This window comes from Echinops telfairi, unplaced genomic scaffold (assembly GCF_000313985.2).
Source record: "Echinops telfairi isolate 266 unplaced genomic scaffold, ASM31398v2 ScPeMD7_7414;HRSCAF=8452, whole genome shotgun sequence".
NCBI lineage: Eukaryota > Metazoa > Chordata > Mammalia > Afrosoricida > Tenrecidae > Echinops > Echinops telfairi.
The window spans coordinates 3,058,509-3,073,355 of record NW_022111314.1 but is presented as its reverse complement, the minus strand read 5'-3'; the positions used below and the strand labels follow the sequence as shown (position 1 = coordinate 3,073,355).

The following is a 14,847-nucleotide window of genomic DNA, read 5'->3' as shown; positions in this document are numbered from 1 at the left end:
CTAGCAGCTGGGGGGCCACGAGAGCCGCCCCGCTCCCCCCAGGCGGTCTGAGGCGCACACTGGCCACCCTCTCCAGTCATCCAGAGCCCGGCGAGAAGGACTGGCCAGCCAGGCGGCCCCAGGGCCCCTAGGGTGCAGACTCCTAGAGGCGAGGGTGCTGCCCCCCACCCGCACCCCGGCTGCTCCCAGAGGGGGCTCCAGGCTCTCCCACGTGCGGCACCACGATGATGAGGATGGCCGGGAGGTCCTGCACGTGCAGAGCCCGGTCGCCCGCGGCTGCCCGGTGACCCCAGGCCGCCGCTGCCCGGCGGGGCTCAAGGCGTCCGCTCCCCGGCGGGCCCGGGCGCGCGGCGCCCGCGATGGTGCAGAACGTGATCTTGGTGTTCTTCCGCAGACGGCTGAGCCAGCGGCCCGCGGTGGAGGAGCTGGAGCGCAGGAACATCCTGAAACGTGAGTGTCCCCCCAGCCCCCCTGCAGCAGGGACGCCAGGCTCAGGGCGCGGCCGGAGACAGGAGCGTCCCTCGGGGCTTGCTGCCCCAGCCCAGATACTCTCCGCCCGGGCCCCGAGTTTGGGACTCGGGTTACACCCTATGGGTACAGGCAGTGTGGTGCCCAGCTTACTGCTGGCGGGAGGGGCGGGCGTTTCGGTGGCCCCTGTGGGTTCTCGTTAGGCTGTGCAAGGTGCCAGCCGACTAGGGCACGGTATCCACCTCTCAAAGGGCAGGCTGGATCCGCGGGCGCCGCCCAACCCGGACCTTAGCTTCCAAGTCGTTTGGCCTGTGAAACATGGTCTCCGGGGGTCGCGGGGGCTGTGGGTGTGAGCTGTAACCGCCCTCGGGGTTGCTTCCCTTAAGTGAGGGCGAGGTAGACGCCCTCCGTGGTGGCCGAACTCCACGAAGACCTGTTCGTGAAGCGTTCAGACAGCATCCAGGGCAGCCGTCTTCCGCTCAGGGGCCCGGGCTGTGCCGCACCTGGGTGCTGATGGGCTTCTGCCCCGCTGCGGTTTGGAAACCGTCGTGGTTCTAAAATACTAGACACCTGCTCATGTGGACCAGACATGGAAGGTGTTTGAGCCACGCAGGTGACTTGGACACAGCGCATCAGGTTGCCTGGCCTTGACTCTGAGGTACTTCTAGGTAAACTTGCACCTCCAGCCTTTCTGTTGGCAGCGGAGCGTTGGGCTGTGCTCCAGCCACAGACTAGTGGAGGCTGGTCTTGGGCCTCCTCTGGGGAGCGAGACTTCCCTGGATGTGGTCAAGCAGGCACAAAGAAGTGCAGGCTGTTTCAATGATCCCCAAGTGTTTGGATTTCGAACAAGGGAAGCCACCTATGTAGAAAGCTTGTTGGTCACGGTGCAGTGCAGGAGCCGTTGAATCAGTTCAGACTGCTAACGAGCCAGCGCACAGCAGAGTGAAACACTGCCCGGTCGTGCAACAGTGCACACTGTTGTCCTGTCTGAGCCCATTGTTGGAGCTGTGGTGTCCGTCTGTCCATCTTGTGGAGGGCCTTCCTCTTTTTTTTTGCTGAACCTCTGTTTCCAACCCGGATGTCCTCCTTCAGGGACCAGTTATTCATGGACAAATGCCCAAAGTACATGAGCCGAAGTTCCACCATCTTTCTTCCAAGATAGATTTGTTTGTAGTCTTCCGCAAGCCATAGATGCCTCTAAAAAGCACCCACTCGAGAACAGGGCAGTGCTCTCCCGGGACCTGGGCAGAGAGGGGTCCAAGTGTTTGGCCTGGGGACCACTCCCCTGCTCTCTGGGCAGCCGAGTCCTCCCACCAGCAGAACCGAGATCAAACGGCTGGTGCGGAGGCCTTTCTAGTTGGTGGGGCCCCTGTCCAACAGACCAGAGCCAACCCCTAGGGTTTCTCGCATTGTCACAGAAGCAGCGGGCACAACTTTCTCCCCCGCCATGGCTGCTGGCTTCCACGTGCTGGTCTGTGTGCCGTGTTCACCGCAGCACCCTCAGGCTCCCCTGCCCACCCCCTGGGCTTCTGACTGTGTGGTCCTTTACACCAGGGCAGTGGTGGGGCTTTGAAATGGAACTGATGCTGGTGAAGAGGGGACTCGCGCTTGTAGGACGCTCTTGCCCCTGTGCTTTGTGTCCGAGCCACAGCGCCCCCTGTGCCTACTGACGCTCAGGGCCAGCGCTGCGAGTGGGAGCCTGGAGCGCTTCCCCGCTCGGCGTGGTGGCTGTGCGGTTGGTTTGGTTTTGTTTTGTCCCCTGGAGATGAAAACAGTGTCACCCTCTATGGCCCACTGCGGTGCAGCACACTGGGCCCTGGACACACAGGCTCCAGTCGTTCCTGCTACCCAGCAGCTCCCACTGAGAAGCAGATCTTGGAACATAAGCGGTTTGTACTCGCTCCCTTGAGTGGGGAGCGCATGCCTAAGTGTGGGCCTGTCGGGGGGCACTCGGCTCTGCCTGTGTGTTCCTGGGTACGGGGCCTGGTGTGGTGGTGGTGGTGGTGGTGGTGGTGCTGCTGCTGATGGCAGGGATGGTGTTGGCAATGGTAGTGATGGTGGTGGTGACTGGTGATTGTGGAGGTGGTGGGTAGTGCATGATGGTGGGTGGTGGTGGTGGTGTTGCTGATGATTATGGTGATCATATTAGTGGTAACGATAATGGTGGTGATGGTGATGATTGTGATGGTGGGCATGGTGGTAGTGGTAGTGATCATGATGGTGGTGATGGTAATGGAACTGATCATGATGGTGGTGAGGGTGGTAGTGATGGTGGTGATGAGGATGGTGGTAGTGATCTTGGTGGTGATGAGGATGGTGGTAATGATTGTAGTGGGGATGATTGTAATAATGGTGATGGTAGTGATCTAATGGTGATGGTGGTGAGGATGGTGGTAATGATGGTGGTGGGAGGGTTGTAATAATAGTGGTGGTAATGATCATGATGGTGTGGTATTGGTGGTGGTAGTGAATATGGTGGTAATGATTGTGGTGATGATGGTAGTGATGGTTGTGGTGGAGATGGTTGTAATGATGGTGGCAGTGATCATGATGGTGTGGTGATGGTAATACAGGTGACAATGGTGATGATGATGGTGGTGACTGGTGTTCATGGTGATGGTGGTGGTTGGCAGTGATGAGGGGTGTGATGGTGATGAAGACAGTGGTGGTGATGGTTTATCGAGCCTCCCCCATACCAGGCACTGTGCTCGGCAGGTCCTTTCATCATTCTCCCAAGCCTGCGAAGGCTGCCTGACTCTTTACCAGTGAGGAGCCCAGGCTCAGAGCCCGGGCAGACCTCACAGTGAGCTTTTGTAAGGAGCTGGAGGTAGCGGTCCACCCAAGTCTGCATGGCTCCAGGGTCCTGGTCCTTAACCACTGCGCCTGATGACTGCGGCCGCTCAGGTGTGAGTGCCCAGCTGCTAGAGCTACGTCCAGAGCATGCGGGTGTCCCTGGCTGGCACAAAGGCTTAGGCACACAACAACGATGAGTCCAAAGGTTGGGGGGCTGATGCCGTGGAGACAGGCCTGGCGATTGCTTCTGAAAGGCTTCTGGAAGGTCACAGTCCAGAGCACTCCTCGGTACAGCTGTCCCCCTCACCTGTAGGGCTGCTGTAGGTCAGCATGACTGGGCAGCTGGCCACAGCTGGGTTCTGGGGAGGGTCTCTTTTGCCAGAGACTGTGAAGCATTGACTTAGAGGAGCATCGGACCGGACGCACAGATCCGCCCCTCACCCCCACCCCCAGAGAGCTGGGTCCTTAAGAAGGACCTCATGTGGTGGGGCCCCTGGACAGAGGAGGCACTAGTCAGCATTTCTCAAAGAGCTGCTTGTGTCCAGGCACTCTGCTACAAGCCAGTCCAACTTTGCCTGCATTTTTCGCTCCGGCTGGGCTTGGGAAAGTTGGAGCCATGGTCTCTTCCAGCCCAAGCACCCCTGGGGCGGGCCTCCTTGTTGTTATTTCTACTTACTGCCGGGCCGCCAACCCCGCCGCATGCAGTGTGCATTGGACGGCTAACCCAGAGGTCAGAGGTTCAAGCTCGCCCCTGGAAGAAAAGCCCGGTGACCTGCTTTAGATGACACGTGGTTGATCCCCTATCCTGGGGGGAGAGAAGGGGGACTCCATGGTGAGCGTCTCTAGGCAGCTCTCTGACCACCACTTACTGACTGTGGAGTCCTGGGTGCCAAGGTGGGCTGCCAACTCCAGCGTCGGCTGTTCGAAACCATCAGCCACCCCGTGGGAGGAAGACGAGGCTTTCTGCTCCCAATCAGAGTTACGGTCTTGGAAACCCACAGGGACAGGTCAGCCCTGCCCTCTGGGGAGGCTGTGAGCTGACATCGACTCGGTGGCACGATGAATTTTGAGTGTCTGTTCATTGTGTAATGTACCATAACGCAAACCAGACTTGTTGTCATCAAGTCTGTGCTGACTGACAGCCAGCCCTGGGGGTTTCCCAGGCAGTGACTGGACAGGAGTAGAAAGCCCTGTCTCTCTTGGAGCTGCTGGTGGCTTTGAACTGCCGACCCTGCAGATCGAATAGCAGTAGAATAGGGTTCTGTAAGCGCCCGGCACAGGGTGAGAATGGCCCAAATGGGACACACAGAGGCCACGTGAGCACACACAGGTGGAGAAATGGCATCACAGACGCGGCTCCCTGCAGGGTGATCGAGGACCTTCAGTCTGTCAGACAGAGAGCCGTAGTCCTGGCCTCCTCACAGAGCACAAGTGAGGGGCACTTCCATTTCTAACCCACCCTGGTCCACAGCAGAGTCCCTGTGGGAGTTCCAGACATTACTGAGAGGAGTAGGGGCGGAGACACGGGACCGCCCATCTATGCAGCCCCAGCTGCCTGTGAGGCTGGCCGCAGGGCGCCCACGTGCCCGCTCCCAGCCTGGAGGTGGTTCAAGGAGACCTGCTGGTGAAACCCTCTTGCTCAGGTCTTGACACGGCCTTGCAGGGACCCGGGCTTTATTTAGCAGCCAAAGCTCCAGAAATAGCACATCCATTATCTAGCTCATGCCCTGGGCTGCATCTGCTTCATACTACATCTCTGCGCAGAGAGCTGTTTTTAGTTCCCGGATGTAGGTGTGAGTGCAGCATGTGTGTGAGCAGTCACACACAGCCACCCCTGCCCTTAGGCTGCCACTCGGGTCTTTCAGAGCCGGAGTGGCCGAGGAGGGTGGCCAGGAAAGCCTGGAGGTGGTGGACAGCGGTTGGCGGGGCCTGGTGAGGTGGGCTGTGGAGACCCAGCTGGGTTCAGGAGGACTGGTGGATGTGAAGCACCAAAGCCACCCTCCCTGCCATCGAGCCGACACACAGCGACCCCCTAGGACAGGCTAGAACTGTCTCCGTGGGATTCCGAGACTGTGACTCTTCATGGGAGCAGAAAACCCCAGGCTTCCTCCTAAGGGTGTGAAATAGACTCGCCAAGTGGGGATTGGGTACGATGGTCTGATGCTGCTCAGGGCCCGGGGAGGGGGTTCCCGGTCTGATGCTGACCCTATGGGAAGGGCGCTCGCCCACTGGGTGAGAAGGACGAGCAGGTGCTGTTCCAAGGGAATCCTCTCTGCAGTCCAGGCTGAGCTCCTAGAGTGGGCACCGGCTGCTGGCGCCCTGGTGTGCCAGAGCGGAACTACATTCCATGGGGCTTTCTGCTCCAGGAGAGAGTTACGTCTCTGAAGCCCAGGGCGCAGTCCTACCCTGCCCCGTAGTAGAGGGCGGCTGTGGGCGTTGGAATCGACTCAAGGGTGGTGAGTTTGATTTTTGCTTTTGGTGTGTTAGGAGGGAGCCATGACGGCATAGTGGGTGACAAGTTTGGCTGCTAACCGCAAGGCTGTCAGTTTGAAACCAGAGGACACTCCTCAGGAGAAAGATGAGGCCCGTAAGCAGTTACAGGGGGAGAAAGACGGGGTTTCTACTCCCAGGAAGAGTTTGTGTTTCTGGAACTCACGAGGGCAGTTCCACTGTCCAACAGCGTCGCTGTGAGTCAACACTGACTCATGGTAGGGAGAGAGGTGTGCAGCGAGCAGACCAGCCCTCCAGCCGCTGGGTCCGCAGACTGAAGCCCAGAACCACCTGCCTCCCAGGGAATCCCATCCTGCAGGGAGGAGGAACACCCACACATCACCCCCTCCCCACCACCACCCTCACACCAACCCTCCTGAGGAGCGGCAGGTGAAGCGGAGGCTGTGCTGTGTGAAGAGGAGGGAGGAGGGGTCCACGTCCCTGCTCATAGTGCAGTTGTCCCTTGCTGACACCTGTCCCCACCGTTTCCTTCCACAGAGAGGAACGACCAGACGGAACAGGAGGAGCGGCGTGAGATCAAGCAGAGGCTGACAAGGAAGGTACTGTGCCCATTGGGAGGTGGTGCCCAAGGCTGGTGGCAGGATGTGTCTCGTGGTCAGCCCCCTTAGGGAGTTAGCAGGCATCGCAGGTGCTAATCGGATCCATCCCTGGTGGTCCCGTGGGTCGCACTGTGAGGGTGGCCATTTGTGCCCACCAGGGGCTCCTTGGGAGAAAGCTGAGGCCGTCTGCTCACAGGGGCAGTTCTGCTCTGTCCTGTGGGGTCGCTGTCAGTCAGCACCAACTGGACACCTGGGAGTAGTGGCTTTGTTCTGGTGGACATTAACAGAAGGTCCTTTCTGAGCATCCCTGGAGTGCTAGCAGTTGGTGGGAGAACCTTGTTTGCTGTTCAGTTTTGAAGAAGCCCGTATGAGGGAGTCCAGGGGCTCTGATCTTGTGCTGTGCATTGGGGTGGCTCTGTTAGGCTACTGTTCAGCCCTTCACAAGGCCCTTGGCTGCACAGTGCCGGGCAGGGCAGCACACTTACAGCTGCTGGCTCGTATGAACGTGCTGGCGGGGGCGCCTCAGGAGGTTGCTTTGGCGTGGTGTGTCCACCTGCGTCATCTTTTCTTGCAGCTTAATCAGAGGCCCACCGTCGATGAACTGCGGGACAGGAAGATCCTCATCCGATTCAGCGATTATGTGGAAGTGGCAAAAGCGCAGGACTACGACCGGAGGGCTGACAAGCCGTGGACTCGGCTGTCGGCAGCGGATAAGGTATGCGGCAGCCCTGGCCGGGGAGCGGTGCCACAGAGGGAGGGCCAGGAGTGTCTCCCTGGAGGGTTTTTCTTAGACAGTTATGGTGAATTCCATGGCTTGGCCAGCTGGGGGTCCCCTGATGTGCATCTGGGATCAGGTGTTGGGCACAGTTCTCAGCAGGGTGACAATGCTGCCTCCCTGGGTCTTGGGCATGGCCTGGGGACATAATTGGTTGTCACAGTTGTGGGTGCTAGTGGCATTTAGCAGACAGAGTCAGGGTGCATACTCAATGCCCGGGGCAACCCCACTCCGGTAACTCAGCCCCTCCCAGCCAGATGGCTGCCTGTGAGGAGGCAGGTCCACTGCAGGAGAGGGCGGGCGGTACAGGTGCACACAGGCAGAGGGTGAGAGTCTGCAGGAGGAGGCTCTGGGCTTGTCCTCAGGCACCTCCTAAAGAGGAGACAGAGGGTCACAGAGGCTTGGGGAAGCGAGGGGTGCAGCGCTAGGGCTGCACGATTCACCAAGTCTTCAAAGTCTGCAGGCAGGGGTGACTCTGATTTGCGGGTGTCCACGAGGGCCAGTGGTGCAAATGGCCTGGGAGGCGTTCATGGGTCTGGGGATTGGGAATGCCGTGCGGCCCACTGGGCACCTGCTGGCCAGCATCGAGCAGCCTACAAGGACGCACATGTCTGTGGTCAGCAGTGGTGTGTAGTACTCCACAAGGGGGGCCAGCATTGTGGAGTGACCCGTGAGGACACACACTTTTTCGTGGTTCGTGTGGATTGGCCCACAGGGGCACACGTTTGTCTGAGGTCAGCAGTGTGGTATGGACTGTGAAGGCATTCACTGGCCAGTATGCAGGGTCCATACCCGGGATTACCCTCTACTGAGAGCCCATCAGGCCTTCTACCTTGTCACGTGCATGCCCCGCCAGCACCCTGGCGGAACGCAGGCTGTGGGGCTCGCAGACCGCCCCGACTGCCTGTGGGTGAGATGCTGAGCACCGAGGCCCTAGACCAGGCGTCCTCAAACTACGGCCCGCGGGCCACGTGCGGCCCACCAAAGACATTTGTCCGGCCCGCCGGGTGTTTTTGCCCCATCTGTTTTTTTTACTTCAAAATAAGATATGTGCAGCGTGCATAGGAATTTGTTCATAGTTTTTTTTTTTAAAACATTAGTCTGGCCCTCCAACGGGTCTGAGGGACAGTGAACTGGCCCCGTTTAAAAAGTTTGAGGACCCCTGCCCTAGACATTGGCACTGGAAGTCCGTCGGCTAGGGAGTGAGCTTCCCATTACAGTTCCTGTTCTGTGTTGCCTGGCTCTTGGGGTGACCTGAGAGTGGAGACACTGACAGTGGATCACAGGCAGCTGGGAGGACCTGCTCAGGCGAGGTGACCCCCTCTGGCCCCTGTGCAACCCTCAGGGAAGCGTTATTTCTCCAAGACACAAAGGCGGCCTATGAGCCCACCGAAAAGGAGTGGGCTTCACTTTCAGCTGCCCTCGGCTAGCCATTTGCACGTCCTGACATAGCGTGTCCTGGTTCACATTGCAGGCCGCGATTCGTAAGGAGCTCAACGAGTACAAGAGTAATGAGATGGAGGTGCACGCGTCCAGCAAGCATCTGACGAGGTCAGGCTGCTGTTTGTGACAGCTGTAAGGTGCTTGTAAGGGGGAACCTTACTTCTTGGAGTGGGGGGGTGGGGGGGGCGGCCTTGAATCTTCAAGAGTCACCAAGAGCTGGGTCTAAACAAATCTCACATTTCTTCAGGGCCCTCTGTTGACAGAGAGCCCTCCTGCTGGAACGACACTGCCGTGGCTCTCTACGGGGGCTGGGTGGGTTACTACAGAGTGAGTAAAGTGGCCTCAAAGCAAGAAAAGGAATGTTTCCAGCAGTTTTCTTCCCTTTCCTGAAGTGCTCAGAACTCCCCATTTCTGATAGAGAGATGTCTCTTCTCCATGCCTCATTGAAATGTTTACAATCAGCTGGTGACCCCCCCAAAGGAGACCTGGAGGTGCTGTGGGCGAGGGGGTTGGGCTACTCCAAGGGAGAGATGAGGCTGTCTGCCCTGTAAACCAGTGGTTCTCAGCCGTCCTAATGCTGCGACCCTTTCATACAGTTCCTCATGTTCTGGTGAACCCCAACCATCCACCACCATAAAATTATTTTCCTTGCTACTTCATAACTGTAATCATAACTGTAATTTGGCTACTGCTATGAAGCAGGTGACTCCTGTGAAAGGGTCGTTCGACCCCAAAGGGGTCTCGACCCACTGCAGTGTAAAGCTTTATGAACTTGTAAGCCCTGTGCAGTGTCTCAGGAGTCAGAATCGACTCTGTGCAGTGGGTTGAGCTTGGTCTGAAGCCCCTTCAACGCTCAGGGACCCCATCTTCTGCTCCCCAACTCTGTACCTTCTGTGAGTGAACATGATGCAACATGCTGGGAAAGTGACTGAGGAGAGAAAGGCTTCCAGGTCTCGGGGCTCAGGTCCCAGGAGGGATGCGGTTACTGGTCCTCTAACCAGGACTTCCATCAAGGGGGGTGGTGTCTCTGCCCCACATCATCGCAGACAGGGATGACCCTGGGCTTCTTACGAGAGAAATGAGCGTTCAGGATTTCTCTCCTCTTTTCTGCCTGTGAGTGTAGTCCTCTTTGGAAGTTTTCACAAACCGGTTTCCCAGGGATGCTTGCCTTTGGCCTTTCTCCCTTGCTCTGAAGAGGTTCAGGCCCTAAAAGTACGGAGAGCGGGAAGCCTGCATGCAGACATTGCCTTAAGCGGTAGACATCTTTCGTTCTTTTATCATCCCGTGGCCACTGTAGGGACTCTGGTGGCACAGTGGGTAACTCTCAGCTGCTAAGCAAAAAGGTTGCCCAGTGGGAGAAAGACATGGCCCTCCACTTCCATAAAGAACCCCCTAGGTGGCGGTCCCACTCTGCCCCACAGGGTGGCTGAGTTGGAATCGGCTTCATGGCAGTTGTTCTTGTGCTAGGTGCCATCCAGGTAGTTCTGATTCATAGCTGCCCGGTGGTGGCATAGTGGGTGATTGTTCTTTAAAGATGGACTCATGACTGTGGAACAGACCGGGGACATAGAATCCCATGCGACCAGACAGCGGCAGGCTGAATATATTAAGGGGGGAAGAGGAGTTGGAAGGGCCGATGAACATAATGTTTTTAAACTTTTTAAAGGTTTCCCCCAGGGCCTCACATACTTTGGAGGAGGTAGCAACCATCTTATTTTGATAATTCATTATTCCTCCTGACTTGCCACTGCCCTGGTATTTCGTTGCACTTCCAAAGGTTGAACGCCCTTCTTTCAAACTACTACTTGCCGCTGTTGGGTGCCCTCAAGTTGGTTCCAACTCACAGTGACCCTGTGCACGGCTGAACAAAACACTGCCAGGTCTTGCGTCGTCCCTACAAGCCGTTAAGTTTGAGCCCGTTTGTTGCAGCAGCTGTATCTCCTGGAGGGTCTTCATCCATTCTGCCGTGCACGATGGTCCTTCTCTAGGGACTGGTCTCTCCCAGTCACATGGATGAAGTACGTGAAAGGAAGTTTCGCCACGCATGTTTCCAAGGAGCGTTCTGGCTGCACTTCTTCCAAGGCATGGGTTTGTTCTTCTGGTCGTCCAGTGTTCCTCAGTATTCTTTGTTAGCATCATGACTCAAATGCATTCCAGTCTTCTGTAACATGTATAGGAGGTAATGAAAACTCCCATCGTTTATTAGAGTAGTCCTCAGAGTGGCATTCTCACTCTGTAACACTGCAAATAGGTTCTATGCAGCAGATTTTCCCAGTGCAATATGTCGTTTGATTTCTTGGATGCTGCTTCTATGAGCTTCGATTATGGATCCAAGCAAAATTAAATCACTGACAACTTTCATGAGTGCTTCAAGTCCTCCCTCTCAGCAAGCAAGGTTGTGTCATCTGCATAGCACAGTAATTTAACAAGTCTTACTCCAATCCCGATGTTGGCCCCGTTCTTCTTCATAAAGTCCAGTTCTCAAGGTTATTTGCTCAGCATATAGACTGAATTAAGTATGTGAGAGGATACCACCTTGACACATTCCTTTCCTGACTTTAAACCATGTGGTATTCACTTTGTTTTGTTTGAGCAATTGCTTCCTTATCTGTAGAGCAGTGGTTCTCAACCTTCCTAATGCCGCAACCCTTTTAATACAGTTCCACATGTTGTGGTGAACCCCCCCCCTCCAACTATAAAATTTTTTTTGTTTCTTCATAACTGTAATTTTGCTACTGTTATGAATCAGGCAACTCCTGTGAAAGAGTCGTTTGACTTCCAAAGGGGTCGTGACCCACAGGCTGAGAACTACTGGTACAGAGCTGTGTGAACACCAAAAAATGTTCTAGAATTCCCATTCTTTGCAATATTATCTGTAGTTTATGAGCCATACAGTCAAGTGTCTTTGCACAGTCAATAAAACACAAGCAAACATCTTTATGGTAGTCTCTGCATTCAGCCAAGTCATCTAAGTCCCTTATCCATGTCCTCTTCTGAATCCGGCCCGAACCTCTAGCGGTTCCCTGCCAATGTACTTCTGCAGCTGTTTTTGAATTATCTTCAACAAAAATCAACTTGAATGTGATAATGTTTGATAAATTCCATTTTCTGTTGGGCCACCTTTCTTTAGAATGGGTACAAATATGGGTCTCTTCCAGTCAGTAGGTCCGATAATCGTCTTCTGAATGTCTTGGCATAGACTAGTGAGTGCTTCCAGTACTTCAACTTGTGAAACCTTTAATTCGTATTCTCTCAATTCCTGGGGCATGTTTTATGCGAATGGTTTCAGTGCAGCTTCGACTCCTCCCTTCAGTTCTGTGGGTTCTTGATCATATGCGCTGTTTTGGTATCAAGACTTGGTATCGGCTGAATGTCAGCCGATTCTTTTTTGGTGCAGTGACTCGGTATTCTATCATCTTTTGATGCTTCTCATTATTCATTAACAACTTGAGGTTTGGTGTTTTTCTTCACTTCTTTCAGCTTTTGAGATACGCCTAATGTGTTCTTCCTTTTTAGCTTTCTAATTTCAGGTTTTTGAACATTTCATTTTAATACTTCCTCTGTCTTCGTGAGCTGATCTTTGAAATTTTCTGTTCAGCTTTTTACTACATTATTTCTTCCATTTGTTCTAGCCACTCTACAAACAAGTTTCAGCGCCTCTTCTGACATCCATGTTGGTCTTTTCTTTCATTGTCTAACGACCTTTTCCTTCATGAATGATATTCTTGACTTACTGTCATACTACAGCTTGTCAAGTATCTTGTCATTAGTCTCAATTGTGTTGTGTTAGTCTGGGTACATTAGAGAAACAAATCCATACAAACTCATGTATGAGAGAGAGAGTTCTATATAAAGGTTAAGTGCACCTCAAGAAAACATCCCAACCCAGTGCTGCCCAAGCCCACAAGTCCAACATTAACCCATATGTGTGACACTAATCCACAAAGTCCTCCTCCATCTCACAAAACACACACTACAACGCCAACTGCAGGAGGAAAGCCGAATCAGTGAGTGTGTAAGCATCTCAGCACTGGCAGGAGTCTCCACACGGCTGCTCCAGCACCCAGGGCTGCACTGGGGTAGGTCAGTGCTGCTTCTCTTTGGGGATGTCTTGCAGGAAGTGAGCCTTGCCAGCTGAAGCAGGGAACTGGATAAGGCAGCTGCACCCTGGTCTGACCATCACAAAGCAAGAGACCCGAGAACTGGAAAGGCGAGGCTCACTGAGCCATGTATCTCTCTGCCCTTCAATGAACCCCATATGTGTTTATCGACCAGGTTGGCACAATGAACTTTAACTACTTCAATCCACCCCTTGCCAACTTGGCACCTGTACATCATTCTTTAGCCTCACAATTGCAATTAAGTAACACCTACACCTTAATCCTATAATCCTGTGACTATGTTCCCCCACCAATGAAAGTCTGTAAGCCAACCAGTTCATGTGCCATATCTGTTCTTAATATGTTCTCTAAATATAGGTGGGGTACTCTCAAGGTTGCATTTTGCTGTTTACGGACTTGTTTTCATTTTCTTGAGTGACGACCTGAATGAGAAAATTGATGATCTGTCCCACAGCCGGGCTCTGCCCTTGTTTTGACTGGTGATACTGAGCTCTCATCATCATTTCTTCCCGTGGATGTAATCCGTTCGATGCCTGTGTATTCCATAGGCCCCGTTTACCTTGAAAAAGAGGTATTTAATGAAGATTTCCAGTTTTGTTTCTATCACAAAGGCTATATTTTACAACTACTGATCTTTCCCGTTTCCAACTTTTTCATGCCAGTTTCTAGTAATCCTTAGTGCATCTTGACTGCACGTTTGATCAGTTTCAGACCAAGGAAGTTGGTTAAGTCTTTCAGTTTCTTCATAACTTAGTGGTTGGTATATACATCTGAGTAATAGTTGGATTAACTAGTCTTCTGTCCCACACAGGAGTGCATTTCATAAGAGATACTGAAGTGTTGTTGATGATGAGATGCTCTTTACCTTGAGTTTGTCTTTCCTGAGATAACACTTCATGTTTGCCCAGCTCAAAATGGTTAATACTGGCCTATTTGGGCTCACTCATGTCTGCAGTATTGCTCTTTGAGTTCCATTTACTTTTGATGACTTCCAGTTTTCCTGGATCTAGCCTTCATACATGCTCTGATTATTGCTGGGTGCTTGCGACTTTTCCTCCCCTGTTGAGTCATGTGCCATCCCTGTCAAGGTCACCTCCACTTTGAGGAGGCAGCTCTTCCCCGGTCCTGTTTTGAGTGCCTTCCTAATGAGCGGCTCATCTTCTGGCGGCCTGACAACGTTCTGCTCTTCCGAAGGTTTTCATTGGCCAGTCTCTCGGGAGATAGCCTACTTCTTCCCAGTTGGTCCCAAAGTTCTGCTGAAACCTGCTGACCGTGGCTGACTGACCCTGCTAGTATTTGAGATGTTGGTCAGCAGGACCTTCAGCATCACAGCAGCTTACCAGCCAGCTGACAGACGAATTGTGGAAACTTAAATCCAGTGTACTATCTTGGGGTCTGGGGTTGGGGTCCACAGTTCACATATGATCCTTTGCCCTGAACAGCTCTCTCTCCATGTTTCATATAATGGTCTTCAGGGAGCTTCTAATCACCTGTCCCATTTATTTTTGGAAGATTTGGGTGCATTTTCACGAATTTATAAAAATTTCTTTTTTTTAATATAACTTTCAGATTCCATAGGCCATAGAGATTTTCTTCTGAGAAGAATTTGTGTTTAACTTTTGATACCAACACTGAACATTCATCAGGGAATTTTCCTGAAGCTCAAGATCACGTGGTGTGTTTGAGAGGCGGATGCCCACACCCCCAGGTGACGTCTCTGCACATTCACAGAGGAAACAGAGGACGCGTTTTACTATTTGGTGCCAGGAGAGTATGACCTGTGACCTATTGGGGTCAGTTAAGACCCAAATCATTCAGCCAGAAGAAAACTGTCTTTTGCCTTTGAACCTTGTTTTCCACAGCGTGCAGCTGGACAGACGGACAGGAGACGTGCATGCACAGGATACCACCCCGGGCCTCTGACATGTGACGGTGTCTTTCAGTATTATGTGGAAAAGGCATTTTTATTCTGATCACGATTCATTTGGAAGTCTTTTGAGTTCATGTTACACAAAACAGGTTGTTGTATTATACTTTCCCCTTTTTTATATAATGCCTAACAAAATATGACAGCTGCAACCTTTTGATTCCTGATCATTTTGTTCTTTAATTAAATGATGACCTATTTCAGGAAATGGACCCAGGCTTTACCTTCTCTTTGGGGCTGGGGGCAAGAGGCTTGTTAAAATGAGTCTTG

General features: G+C 53.3%; 1 protein-coding gene across 3 annotated transcripts in view; it reads left to right on the top strand.

Moving 5' to 3' along the window:
* Positions 1–14,789, top strand: part of PHACTR3 (phosphatase and actin regulator 3) — a 101,167-nt gene extending 86,378 nt beyond the window's left edge. For 2 of the 3 annotated variants that reach the window (XM_045296976.1, XM_004716090.2), the window contains exons 9-13: positions 395–450; positions 6,250–6,311; positions 6,886–7,026; positions 8,561–8,666; positions 14,220–14,789. In XM_045296976.1, the coding sequence (XP_045152911.1) occupies positions 395–450; positions 6,250–6,311; positions 6,886–7,026; positions 8,561–8,656 (355 nt within the window). In that variant the 3' untranslated portion in view covers positions 8,657–8,666; positions 14,220–14,789. The remainder of the gene's footprint in view (positions 1–394; positions 451–6,249; positions 6,312–6,885; positions 7,027–8,560; positions 8,667–14,219) is intronic. The other variant, XM_045296975.1, reaches the window with a different exon arrangement.
* Positions 14,790–14,847: the final 58 nt, after the last annotated feature.